Source organism: Eurosta solidaginis, chromosome 4, assembly GCF_040869045.1.
Source record: "Eurosta solidaginis isolate ZX-2024a chromosome 4, ASM4086904v1, whole genome shotgun sequence".
Taxonomy (NCBI): domain Eukaryota; kingdom Metazoa; phylum Arthropoda; class Insecta; order Diptera; family Tephritidae; genus Eurosta; species Eurosta solidaginis.
Window position 1 is genome coordinate 242,600,278 of NC_090322.1, and position 13,720 is coordinate 242,613,997.

Consider the following 13,720-nt stretch of genomic DNA (forward strand, 5'->3'; position numbering starts at 1 on the left):
TGAGGTGGAGGAAAAGCTAACGAAGAGGATTGAGGACGAGGTTGCGTCGCTCAAAGTTGCGTTAACTGACTCAGTTGTGCATGTTTCGTTACTAGAAGAGAATTTTAAGACATCTGAGTCTGAGGTGGAGCGAGTGATGATGGATTTAGTACAAGGGCTGCAATAGAGGTCGTCTCCTGACATTGCTGCTGACGCTATCGTCTTCGGTGTCCCATATAAGGAAGGAGAAAATCCGAAAGCTATTTTTAATCTCCTCTGTATGTCCATTGGCTTTCAGTGGCCTCAAATTAGAGATAGTTTTCGCACGAAGCCATCTCGTGCAGGTGTCAACGGTGCGATTGTGGTCAGATTCCATTCTCCCTTGGATCGGAATAGAACTCTCCGAGCGTTTGCCAATTCTCGCAGGCGTACGAAATCCGTCGTATCCCTGGTATCACTGGGTATACATGGAAAATTTAGTATTTTTGAGAGCCTGTCTAAGCAAATCCGGATGGTTCTCCAAGTTGCAGTCGGTCTTTACTCTTCGAGGCTGCGTCCATGTAAGGAAGGATAGTGATAAAGCCAAGCAGCCAGCAAAGATCCTACGACATGAAGATTTGTAGAAGTTTCGCTAGCCTTAAGCCTGTATGTCTGTTTGTTGTTTTGTTTACTTAGTTATTGTCCCTATTGATCTTGTTAAGATGGTCTGCCTGATGTATTTTTGCTATATCTCCTGGTATGTGTACTTTTGTTTGTTTGCCCTTGTAAACGTATTCTTTTTAAGTCTATTAAAGATAATGGTTTGAATGTTGGCGAGAACAGCTTAGCGTTGCTAAATGTAATATGTAAACGGCGGAAAGGTTTCAATATTGTTCATTTTAATGCACGGAGTTTAAATCTGTTGAAAATTGATGATGTCCGATAGACATTTGAGTCTGCACTTGTTGATGTTATTTGTGTCTCTGAAACATGGTTTCTAAGTGATGTAAGTGATTTTCACTACAAAATTCCTAATTATAACCTCATTCGAAATGATAGGGTCGGGAAAAAAGGAGGAGGGGTAGCCATCTATTATAGGAGTAATCTTAGTGCGAAACTAATATTTCAGTCAGATGGTCAAGGAACTGAATACCTTATGGTTGAAATGCGTAGTGGCTCCTCCAAAACCCTTATCTCGTGCGTGTATAACCCCCACAAGCATATGTGTCTGAAACCTTTTTTTGACGTACTGACTTTGTATGTTGTGGAGTATACCAATATTGTAGTGTGTGGGGATTTCAATGTGAATCTGCTTTCTCGTGAATCGTTAAATTTCCTGGATTACGTTGCTTGTGCTGGCATTTCTGTTGTCAACAAGTATGTACCGACTAGATATGATAATAACTCTGTTCCCAGCTTACTTGACTATTTTTTATTATCTGACCTGTCTTTAGTTTTAAAGTTTGACCAGTTTTCTTTTATTTCTGACCATGACATAATTTTTTGCGCATTTGATATTTTTGTTGACTCTACCCGCTTGGGTACAAGTACGTTTAGAGTTAATAGAGCCCTTAACGTTGACTCGCTATTTGTACATCTTTCATGCATAAATTGGTCCCTATGTTGGTGTTTCTCGTCCTTTGATGACAAGCTGAACTTTCTCAGCACCAATTTACTAAATGTGTTTAATTTTCATGTTCCTATTCGTGTATGTAAACCCAAGTCTCCGTCCTGCCCGTGGTTCAACAGAAGAGTTCTGGTAGCACTTAAAACAAGTAATAAGTTGCGATCTCAATGGAAGAGGAATCCAACGCCGCAAACCTGGGAACTATTTCGATGCGCTAGAAATAATGCTACAGCAGTCATCAAAAGTGAGAAGCGCTCGTTCTATTCGGCTAGGCTGGATCCCTCTCTCCCCTCAAATATTCTTTGGTGAAACCTGAAGAGCTTGCGGGTATATTGCCGTGATGCCTCCGACTGTAAGCTGAGCGCAGATTTGCTAAGCAATGCCTTTATTAAAGGTTGTTCTCCTTCTGCCAGCCAAGCCCCGCCCATTTCATGTAATTCGTCTGTTTATGTTGGTTCACCGTTCCAATTTGTCTCTGTATCCGAGTAAGATGTGATTAGATCAATTCTTAAAATTAAATCTAACGCTACTTATTGTTGGTACCTTCCACATTATCAATCACGCCATCTCTTGCTTTCCATCCCAGTGATTTCCGTCCAACTAGCATCTTGTCTGCCCTGTCAAAAGTTTTTGAGCGTCTTCTATATGATCAAATTAACCTACATACCCATAGTAATGGTTTGGTTTCCGCTTACCAATCTGGTTTCAGGGCAGGGCGAAGTTGCTCCACTGCCATGTTAAAAATCTTGGATGATATTCGCGTGCCATTTGATAAAAATCAGCTGACCCTGCTTTGTCTACTTGATTTTTTGAAAGCCTTTGATTCTGTTGATCCTTTATTACTCTGTTCAAAGCTAGGTAGGTACTTTGGGTTTAGTGAAAATTCAGTCAAGCTTATGCGAAGTTATCTTACTGGTAGGTGCCAAAGAGTAATGAGTAATACTGATATCTGTGGACTAGAAGTACTTACTTCTGGTGTTCCACGAGGCTCACTACTTGGCCCTCTTCTCTTTAGCCTGTTTATTAACGAGATATTATCGCCTTGCAACTATGTAAGTCTTCATGTCAATGCTGATGATATTAAGCTGTATTTATCAGATTCCTTTGATAATATTGATACCCTTGCCCAAAAGTTTAACACTGATCTGGTGTCGATTGTGAACTGGGCTGGAAACAATAATCTGCGCCTGAATCCCAATAAATCTTTTGTCCTGCCTATTGCGAAAAAGCGGTTGCATGGTATTACCTTGCCCCTGCTGTACTTGAACATGCTGCCTTTGCAGGTTGTTAGTAAAATTACTAACCTTCGCTTCGTGATTAATTCTAAATTATCCTGTGCTGATCACACAAATTCAGTTGTATGTAAAGTGTATGCCTCCTTAAGAAGTCTGAGGCTGACTGGTGCTTTTACACCTTTAGTCATTAGGCGGAGACTCGCTATTCAACTACTGCTACCTATAATTTCATACTCCGAATTAGTCTATAATAAGTTGGATTCACAATCTGCCCACAAAATTGATGTGTTATTCAATCATATTACTCGGTATGTTTATGGTCTTAAGAGATATGATCACATCTCCAGTTGGAGAAATAAACTTTTGGGATGTGTTATTTTCCAGTACGGTAAAGCCAGAAGCTGTATTTTTCTGTTTCGTCTTATGTCTTGTAAGTCTCCCTCTTACCTGTTTGACACACTTGTTTTCACGAAGTCTGAGCGTACCAGTGATTTAATTGCCCCTACCTTTAATTTCATAGCATCTGCGAGGTTGTTCTTTGTCAACACTATAAGAACCTGGAATTCCATACCTGCCTCCATTAGGGGTAAGCTAAACAAAAGTAATTTCAAGCAAATCTTTTTTCTTATTTCGCAAATTCGGACTTAAATTCTGACCGACCACTTGATGTAGTTCATTACAATTTTGTTTTTTGTTGTACTATAAAAGATGTTAAGTCTCATTGTACTAATTTGTTATTTAAATAAATTAATGAATGAATGAATGAATCTCGGGAATGATTTGTTATGACCACGTGCGACCTTCTAGGCCATCCCGCCCTCCCACCTCCTAGATCCATGAGGAGTTCGGGGTCGCCAGAGCCTCGGTTGTTAATGAAACAGGATTCGCCACGGATCGGGGAGGTTGACAATTGGGTTTGGAGAAGCTATATATTGCGCTGGCAACCTGAAGGGTTGCGCTACACAGCCCCTTGAATCTGGTATTTTAGTCGGCTCTTGCGACAAGCATACCTACCGCGGGTATATTCTAACTCCCTAACCCGCTGGGGTATTTCGGATTTATAACTTTAAGCAGCAACGTGGATTACATAAGGTCCAGTTTTTCGGTTCCACATCTAAGCCAAAGAAGGCAGAACATACGGTACGTTTAGCAAGACCAATAACATCAACTTCTTAAAAACGCTATTGGCATACGCTTAATTTGGACTTTGTTGGTAATTGAAAAAAAAGTCCTCTTTCGGTTACCGGGAATCATAATCTACAAGTCACGTATCGTGCCATTCAGCTATTTGGTGCAGTAGCATGGACCCTAAAAACATCTGATGAAGATGAGTTCAAGAGAAGAGTTTTTCGAAAGCTTAACGCAGACATTAACGTAGTCCGGTGAGTTAAAATATAGGCATTATTTATTTCTATCAGCAAATAACTGATCCTCAACGGACTGACGCTATTCGGTTATATCCGCTAAATCGTCAGATCGAAAATTGCCTTTGAGGAGTGTCTTTATTACTAAAAGAAGGAGATAGGGCATGACAACTGGCCTTGGCCCTAGGCGCGACATCGTGTTTTCTGAATAGTGGCGATATTATTTTTATTTTTTCGAAAAGCCACCGTGGTGTGATGGTAGCGTGCTCCGCCTATCACACCGTATGCCCTGGGTTCAACTCCCGGGCAAAGCAACATCAAAATTTTAGAAATAAGATTTTTCAATTAGAAGAAAATTTTTCTAAGCGGGGTCGCCCCTCGGCAGTGTCTGGCAAGCGCTCCGATTGTATTTCTGCCATGAAAAGCTCTCAGTGAGTCGGCATAAAACATGTAGGTCCCGTCCGGCCAATTTGTAGGGAAAAATCAAGAGGAGCACGACGCAAATTGGAAGAGAAGCTCGGCCTTAGATCTCTTCGGAGGTTATCGCGCCTTACATTTATTTTTTTTTTTTTTTCGAAAAGTCAAAAACAACAATGGTTCGTACTGACTAAAACGAATCTCTAAGCCTGACTACAAAACAGAGTTAAGTAAATTAAGAAAAATAGACTTTGGAAAAGAAAACTCAAGCATAATAGAATTAAAGATCTCACTAAGTTCACGTTGTTGTTGTTGTTGTTGTTGTAGTAGCAGTTCACGTAGAGAGCGCCTTTGCCTTCATGAGAACGTCCACCAACAGAAAAACTGTACCTTCTCAATAAAGCCATATTATAAATACCGCAACAAATTAAATTGGGTTACAAGCCTCCAGCCTCATCCACAAAAAGCTGGCAAGTCGTATGCCCTATAAATGCCCGATGAGCCCCGTTCTCAGAGTCCAATATCAGAAACTCGCAGTAGAGGAAAGCCGACATGTCTGTCAAAGTCGAAGGATTGATATTAACGGCTGAATTCTGTAATTTAGTCTCATCTCAAGTCTCTAAATTTGAGATTTTCGTTTAGAGACAACTGTGTGACTTGAGATGATTTCGGTATTCAGTAAACGAGTCACAAAAACAGTTCACCATATCAACGAAATTCACCAAAATTACAATTTACTCATACATCATACATTGAACAAATAATACAAGTACTGCATTTTGTTAACACAAAGTCATGTGGTATTGCGACTGAGCTTGCTGAGAAAGTGTTCATAATTTTTATAGAAAATCCCAAAGTGTGTAGGTTCGAATATCAGCGGCGCCCACGCAGAGTTAGCTGTTTTTTTTTTAAGTATTTTCTGTTTTTTAATTTTTTCTATGCTTATTTTAATTTGAGGATTAAAAAATATATTTAAAGCGTTTTTCGCAAATAATTTTCATATTTTTTCTGAAATTTTTACGTTTATGATCTGCCCCGGCCCAGCTTACAAATTAGTGATTGCTTTTGTGAGGCTGGAGACGCGAGACAGCTTACAGAATGGCAAATTGTCTCAAAAGTGATTTTCACCCCAAATACTCTCTAATAGTGACTAGAGACGGCTTACTGAATTCAGCTGTAAATCCGCTTTAAATCTCTACGCTGTTTAGCTCTCATTTCACCACAGTTCACAGTTGAGCAATTCACCATAAAGTTCTTTATAAATACGAACACTGACCGCAACGTAAACAAATAAACAAATCAAGTGCCTCTTTCCCGGCTGGAAATGTTCGAGTTTGTTAAACATTTATTTAAATTGCAATTTCTGCTTATATTAGTCGCCGTTTTAGCTGGTGTTTACTACAATCAAATAGTTAATTGGATCATCAAAGAAACTGGAAACACCACAGATGCCAGCATATCTGCGAAATATGATAGTTCAGCGCTGAGAGAAAAGCTCTTCACACGCCATGAATTGGCTCAATTCAATGGTGAAAATGGGGCACCTCTATATTTGGCCATTCTGGGACGTGTATTTGATGTTACAAAAGGTAGCAAACATTATGGAACAGGTTGTGCGTATAATTTCTTTGTTGGGCGCGATGCATCCGTTTCATTTATAAATGGCGAATTCGAGGTATATGATAAAGAAACGGCCGATGACGTGGTCACGCTGAACCCGAATGACTTAATTAGTTTAGAAAATTGGGTGCAATTTTACCATAAAGAATACACACACAAAGGTATATTAATAGGACGTTTCTATAATGAAAAAGGTCAAAAGACCGCATATCATCATAAATACTTGGCGATTTTGGAGCAAGCCAAACTGGGCAAAGCAAAGTCAGAACAATTACTTGAAATTTATCCAGATTGTAATATTGAATGGTCAGGGGAACGGGGGACGCATGTTTGGTGCACGAAAGCAAGTGGAGGTAAACATCGTCAATGGGTGGGCTATCCACGGAAACTTTATGAAATTGGGGCAGAAAAGTTTCGTTGTGCTTGTGTAAATGAAAAGGATTTGAAAACCGAGGAAGTTATGCTAAAAATCTATGATAATTGTGCACCACTTGCGCATGACTGCTACTATAAAGTAGATTAGATTAGAGGGAAGAAGTGTTTATTGTTGTTACATTCCGGAAAAGTATTGTGGAACATAACATTCATCGTTTGGAACATTTATGTCCCTGACAAATATTTTAGCTCTAATTGTCGGTGTTCATTTAGCGGATTTCAGTACAACTTAACAATACTATGCAAATAACAGTCATTAATTAACAAAAATGTATACAATTATATACTCAAGTATTTTAGGAAACAACATATATCATATACAATAATGTAGATGCCTTAGTGGTAAAATTTGAGCAATTTACAAAATACATACCAATTTTTAAAATAACTGTTAACTTGTTATTGTTTTAGTATCGTCTCACGTATTTCTGCCTAGATAGGCAGCAGTCGTTTTGTTGTTCCATCGGCGTCAGCATATTCCGCCAGCTATAGATTCCCGCCAATACACAACCTTCTCCGTCAACAAAAATACCCTGCACAATTTTGTTGTACGTCTAGCAATGCTGCGATTGGATTACAGGCTATTTTATACATCCGTCGTGCTCATGGTTTGTTCGAGCCTCCAAATAATAACAGCAATATTGCTAACGTGCAACTTGACTGATAAAAAGTTGCTGATACTCAAGCTGATGTGCTACAATAGTGCAGTGAAAATTATTGTTGCTTTGATTTGCTAGTGATGATTGTCAACATTTCATTCAATGAAGGCGTGACATTGCCACGGCTGCTCAAACTTTGCTGAGAATCATGATACTGGCAGCAAAACTGCCGCAACCACTGCAGCTCGATCACAGATTGGTACGACACAGTATCATATCCGGCCAAGTACCGCCATTTGTTTAAGCAATGTTTCCTGTGACGTTACCAACCTAAAGTTCCTGTATATTAGACTCCAAAAATATAACATTCTCCGGAGGTTTACGACTCCAGCAACAAATAACTAGAAATGTTTTTTTGTTTTATTTCATTTTATTTTACATATAAAATTACACTACAGCACTCCATTTAGTTAGTTTCCAATGAGCGAATAATATCCGAATCACCGGGATCTGTAATGGACATTGTGCACACACGGAAGTATTTACCGCAAGCTGTACCCAATTCAATATTGGTGCCACTGTAATGCTGCACTTCGGTTTTTGCCAACATGGCGTAATACTCAATCTCAGATTTCCTGCAAAGATAAAATATAAAGATTTAGCATACTACTGCTTCTAAAAATAAGAAAACATATTGCTATAATCAAAGAGGATAAATATAATCCTCTTTGATATACCAATCAGAAAGAGTCTCTAGTAGTAAATAAATATCATCATGATATAAATATGTCATGTACATTCATCACTTGATATGTGTTGTATTAACTATGTACATTTATATGTGCATACCTCTTTTTTTAAATTATTGCTGGAACCATTTGGATGTCTTTTTTATTTGCAATATCGCTACAATTGCGTGTATACAAAACACTGTGCATTCTGAGGCGTTTACTATTCCATAGCTTCCATTGGCAAAATTAAACATTTACTTGTAAACACAATGTAGGAAACTTGTATGGAAGCATACTTCTCAGTCTGGCAAGACTCCATATAGCTCCATCATGCAAAAATTAATTCAATGGAAAACTACTTCTCGGTAGTTGCACACAAATGCAGGCATGCTTGCTCACCTCAAAGCTGGTGTGTTGCTAGCAATCAAAACCAATTTCGCTTTACCTTGACGTAAGGTTTTCAAAGCTTGTTTGTAACCCAAACAATATTTGCCGGATTTCATTACCAAAGCCAAACGGGCATTGGTGCTTTCCAAAGCCTTTTTCTGTATGGAGAATAAAAATAAAAAAAAAAAACAAGATTCGTTAGGTTATGTCCGAACACTACGGTGTAATCCACGTGAGATGCCACATTTTATGTGATATTTACCTGTTTTTTTACGACAACCATTATTGCAATTATCTAGATGTGAATACAAAGTACGATGGAATTCTGAAAGTTTATAAATAGATGTATTTTAAAGGATTAAAAGTAAATTCATGGAATAAGGAAAAGTACATCTACCTCCAAATACGATTTGCAAGAAAAGAAACTCCTTTCGTAGTTGTCAAAAGTTCATTTCATTTGTAGGGTTGCATGTGAATGAATATCGTAGTTCGACACGTCTCATGTAAGCTGCATTCACAAAAAAAGTTTTGTCTCGTTAATAAGCCAATTACACGGCTCAAGTATCCTTGTGCAATTACCAACTTCTACAAGGAATTGCGCGGTGTGTGCATTGGTTGCGCTATTTACGCAGAGAACTGCGCTAAAATCAAAACGCAATAACAGTATTAATAATAACCTATGGTGTATTGTGATTAAAACCATAAAAAACACGATTAAATGGAAAATAGGTGTAGTATACCACTCACCAAACACAAGCGATGCTGAATTTATAAACCATATGGGCGAGGTGTTAGAAGAATATTTTTGTGAAACTGAAAACAATATTATTATAGGCGATTTTAACATAAATGTGAATGTACAGTCAACGTACACAAACCAGATAAATCATATATTCGCGATAGCATCAATGCACCAACTAATTAAGTTTAATACAAGGGTAACAGAAGTGTCACAGACAAAAATAGACCTTCTTTATAGTAACAATGATAAAATTGAAATAAAAAATCTAGAAAACCATAGAATATCAGACCATGAAACGATCTGCTTCAAAATGCCTGTTCAAGAAAGACACAAAATGAGAATATATGAAAACCGCGTATGCTGGGGTAATTATACAAAGGAAAGTCTGGTCGCTCTCCTTAGGAATTACAATATATCGGAACTGAATAAATGTGATATAGGACTTAAAGTTGAAACTATTAACAATATATTAGGGGATATAATGGCAACGCTTACCTACGAGAAACGAGTGCAAATTAAATTAGTAAATAAATGGTATGACCGGGAGCTTACGGAGTTAAACAAATTAAAATAAGAGCTTTACAAAATAGCACAGAGTACAAATGAGTGGGATAGTTATAATTATACAAAACGTATATATAAAAGACTTGTAAAAATAAAAAAGAAGCAATACATGGAAAATAAAATAGCGCTTAATTGCAACAATCAGAAACTAATGTGGAAATGTCTTAAAGATGCCATAAACATGAGTCATGACACAGCCCAAGTAAAACGTATAGTAATAAATAGTACAGTTATTGAAGGAGACCCCGATATCGCGACCCATTTGAATCAGTTCTTTGTCGAGAGCATCACAACAATATGTAATACCATTGAACCAGCTACATCAGATGAGGCCACAGAGGATATTAGGGGGAGTGTTTTTGAACTGAAGCAAATAAATGTGGAACAGCTGTTGAGAACAGCAACTAATTTAAAAAATAAGTATGGAGGAAAAAAACTGGTAACAGAAGGTGTATATAAAGACAGTATGGAATATTTGGGATACGCTTATACATGTATTGTTAATGAGAGCTTTAGAGAAGGTGTAGTCCCAGCATGCTGGAAAACATCGACAGTGATACCAGTTGAAAAAGTTAAAGGGACTGAAAAACCAGAGGAAATACGGCCTATTAATACGTTGCCTAGTGATGAAAAGATTTTAGAGAAAATCGTAAAAGACCAGCTTCTCGATTACCTGAATAAAAATCAAATTATTATATGTGAACAATCAGGGTTCAGAACTAAACACTCTTGTGAAAGTGCTCTAAACCTGGTTATAGCGGAATGGAAACAAAGCCTATCAAACAAGTTAGTAACAGTGTCGGTCTTTCTGGACCTAAAAAGGGCATTTGAAACCATCGACAGGGTCATCCTACTAAGGAAACTGCATAATATTGGGGTACGTAATACAGCACTGCGGTGGTTTAAAAGCTACCTTACTAGCAGAAAACAGAAAACCATAATTAGAAGCACATCGTCGCCGGAAGTTGATGTTGACATAGGTCTTCCACAAGGATCTATTCTTGCTGCAATATTATTCATTGTATATATAAACGATATAAAGAGCTGTCTTAGCCACTGCAAGATACGACTCTTCGCAGATGATGCATTATTGACAATAAGTTGTTCGTCGGAGATTGAAGCTATAACTAAAATGCAAGCGGACTTGAATGCTGTTTATAATTGGTTGTGTCAAAATAAGCTTAAAATAAATATTGAAAAAACGAAATGGATGACCATGAGAAGAAAGAATGCAGAAGAAAATAATTTAGCCTTGAAAATAGCAAATAGTACCATACAAAAAGTTAAAGAAATTAAATACCTAGGAATTATAATTGATGAGAAACTTAAGTTCAATGAGCATCTTAAGTATACAGAGGCAAAGATATCAAAAAAAATTGGATTTATGTTCCGGACATGCAAGCACGTCAGCAAATATTATAAAATTATGGTTTATAGGTCCATTATAGAACCTCATTTCATATACTGCCCTACGATATTATTCATGTTAGCCGACTCGAACATCGCAAAACTACAGGTGAAACAAAATAAAGCAATGCGGTTTATTCTTAGAAAACGATATGATACCCCAATACATGAAATGTTAGAAAGTTTAAATTGGCTGAGTGTAAAGCAACTCATTGTATACTACACTCTAAAATTCATACACAACATGAAACTAGGCAACCTGCCGAAATATTTAAATGACCGAGTAACATACAACAACGAGGTTCATGACTACCACACAAGAAACAGGAATAACTTCCGTCTGCCAGCTGTTCGATCAGAATTCGACAAGAACAATATATACTACGAGGGATTGAGAGAGTACAATGATCTACCATTTGAAATAAAACAATGTCCAAATATCAATAAATTTAAGAAATTATTATATAACTATTGCAAAGCACTACCATTTAGATAATGATCTCATACATACATGTACCTAATTTAGGTCTACAAGACTGTAAATAAATAAATAAAAAAATGTCTGCAAATATTGCACATGCTTTTTTCTTCGTGTGTGGTGAATGTTACACAGTTTACCTGTGGTTTCTGATAATATAACATCAGTAAATATTGCTTAAAAATGTTAATATTGAAGGCGTAAGGACCATCTCTAGCTTGTAACAGGAATTAAAACAAATTCAATAATACATAATAATTTTTGATACAATTATAACAGATGTTTTATTTATTGCGCTAGTTGGAAAATGAATATTGCACAGTGCTGCAATGAGTTGAGCTGGTCTTGCAATTAAAAAATATATATTATAAATAAAATGGAAAATAAACGCTTCTGGTGCGAGTTTTTCCACTTATACCGTGAATTACCAGCACTGTGGAAAATAAAGTGTGGTTTTTTATACATTTAGTGCCTTTTTTATACAATTAAAACACATGTTTGTAGCGCTACTGTAAAAATGAATATTACGCAGTGTTTTTGAGCCGTGTATGTAAAAATTTTCATTTGCATACATTTCGTCGTTTTATATTTGCGCATGGTTTTTTTTTAGTGCTAGCCCGACGATATCGGGAACGATTTATAATTACCAAATTGAACTTTCTATCACGTATACACAATGTTACATCAGTTTTGTCATGTCTCTTCTAACAACCTGATAGAAACTTTGCTTTACGCTGTGATGTAAATTTCCATCAGCCATATCTGCCAATTGATGCCTCAAATGACTGACAGCTGTCTAGAAGGGTTGTTAAAATACAGATTTTTATTGTGAAAAATGTTAGAAAAATAATTAAAATAAAATAATTCCAATTGCACAGTCTGAAACCACATGTTCATTTTTCTAATACTTTGCTAGCAACAATATGGTTTTTTAATTTTTGATGTCAAATGGCGATGGTGATGCACTCTCTGTAGCTCTTTAAGCTGGAGACATTGGTGCTTTATCGGTAACCTTATAACAGCTGATTCGACCAACCTTATGAGAATCAATGCAATCGATTATTTTTGCCGCTAAGGTCGTAACCGTATCGTAGCCAACCAATTGGGTTTTGGTTTACCGTCGTAACGATAAACAGCTGATTACGTTAGGGTTACGGATACAGCGATACGACATACGGTACCAATGACTCCGGCTTTATGCAATCTACTTCTCTGTCAGCGCACAATGTTGCATCAAATGTCGTATGTGACGGGGCCTTCAGTTGTCGTTTAAAAATCGATAAATAGGTTTGCAGATGTCACTATCGAAAACTGCCATTGGTATAATTAAAAAAAATATTGTTTTTATTCTATCTTTAGAAAATTAACTACATTTTAATTTCCTGAACATCTAAAGATGAGTAAAATAAGAAGAATACAACCGCCACAAAAACCACCACCGTTGGTTGCGCCACGCCAAGAAACACCGGAAAATGTGGCACAAATCGAATTGGAACTTTGTTGGTGTGTACAACAATTGGAGACTGCGCTAGCTAGCGGAAAACTTTCAAAGAAAGTGGGTATGTATGTTCTCAGAGCCAACAACAGTTTGTACTATTAACACTTTTTAATGTATCAACAGCTGATGATACCGTCAAGAATTTGAGAACCCTTAAGAGCTCTACGGCTCCACTTGTTAAGAAACGCCAGATCATGAAGACGGCTTTGGGAGATTACCGTGCCAAGATGAAGGAGGAAGAAAAAAAGTTGGCATTAGGTATTACGATATGAGAAATTTACCATACTTGCATTTCATTTACTATTAATTGTATTTAGCCGCTGCACAGATCAAATTCACAAAAACCATTGAAGACAATAAAAAATCAAGTTTCTTGAAAAAATCTGCTATTATGCAAACAGGAAAGGATTTTCGATTTAACTTCGAAGCTCCCACAAGTAATGATGCAGATGGCACGACCCCCATGGATGTAAAGCAGACTCAGCCCTCAAGAAATGAAAATGGTGTCTTTATTAGCAAAGACTTGAATCTAACTTCAGGTGGGGATTTTAAATTTAATTTTGTAGTTGAGGAAAATAATGAAGAGTTAAATTTAAATAGTTTGGCAATAAATAGCTGAAGTTAAGATAATCCATTCATTTAAGGTTGAAAGCTATAA

General features: G+C 37.1%; 3 protein-coding genes across 3 annotated transcripts; 2 read left to right on the plus strand and 1 right to left on the minus strand.

Annotated features, from left to right (window-relative positions):
- Nucleotides 1-5,883: 5,883 nt before the first annotated feature.
- LOC137251151 (neuferricin homolog) lies at nucleotides 5,884-7,047 on the plus strand. Its single transcript, XM_067785276.1, has one exon. It carries the CDS (start codon nucleotides 5,926-5,928, stop codon nucleotides 6,742-6,744), a length of 819 nt encoding a protein of 272 aa, XP_067641377.1. The 5' UTR covers nucleotides 5,884-5,925; the 3' UTR covers nucleotides 6,745-7,047.
- A 618-nt stretch (nucleotides 7,048-7,665) lies between these two features.
- Nucleotides 7,666-8,788, minus strand: RpL30 (ribosomal protein L30). Its single transcript, XM_067785277.1, has 3 exons — nucleotides 8,636-8,788; nucleotides 8,386-8,531; nucleotides 7,666-7,890 (listed from the first exon to the last, which is right to left on the minus strand). The coding sequence occupies exons 1-3, from the start codon at nucleotides 8,654-8,656 to the stop codon at nucleotides 7,722-7,724; spliced, it is 336 nt and encodes a 111-aa protein (XP_067641378.1). The 5' UTR covers nucleotides 8,657-8,788; the 3' UTR covers nucleotides 7,666-7,721.
- A 4,068-nt stretch (nucleotides 8,789-12,856) lies between these two features.
- On the plus strand, nucleotides 12,857-13,692 carry LOC137251159 (UPF0488 protein CG14286). The gene is made up of 4 exons (XM_067785288.1): nucleotides 12,857-12,884; nucleotides 12,961-13,123; nucleotides 13,186-13,320; nucleotides 13,380-13,692. The coding sequence occupies exons 2-4, from the start codon at nucleotides 12,961-12,963 to the stop codon at nucleotides 13,679-13,681; spliced, it is 600 nt and encodes a 199-aa protein (XP_067641389.1). The 5' UTR covers nucleotides 12,857-12,884; the 3' UTR covers nucleotides 13,682-13,692.
- The last annotated feature ends 28 nt before the right edge of the window (nucleotides 13,693-13,720 follow it).

Bases quoted from the DNA above. Each gene is read 5' to 3' on its own strand.
- RpL30 (XM_067785277.1), bottom strand. From the start codon at position 8,656: ATGGTTGTCGTAAAAAAACAG. The intron at 8,532-8,635 runs GTAAATATCACA...TTCTCCATACAG, and splicing joins TGGTTGTCGTAAAAAAACAG to AAAAAGGCTTTGGAAAGCAC. The intron at 7,891-8,385 runs GTGAGCAAGCAT...TTATCTTTGCAG, and splicing joins AGCAACACACCAGCTTTGAG to GAAATCTGAGATTGAGTATT.
- LOC137251159 (XM_067785288.1), top strand. From the start codon at position 12,961: ATGAGTAAAATAAGAAGAATACAACCGCCACAAAAACCACCACCGTTG. The intron at 13,124-13,185 runs GTATGTATGTTC...ATGTATCAACAG, and splicing joins AAAACTTTCAAAGAAAGTGG to CTGATGATACCGTCAAGAAT. The intron at 13,321-13,379 runs GTATTACGATAT...AATTGTATTTAG, and splicing joins AGAAAAAAAGTTGGCATTAG to CCGCTGCACAGATCAAATTC.
- LOC137251151 (XM_067785276.1), top strand. From the start codon at position 5,926: ATGTTCGAGTTTGTTAAACATTTATTTAAATTGCAATTTCTGCTTATA.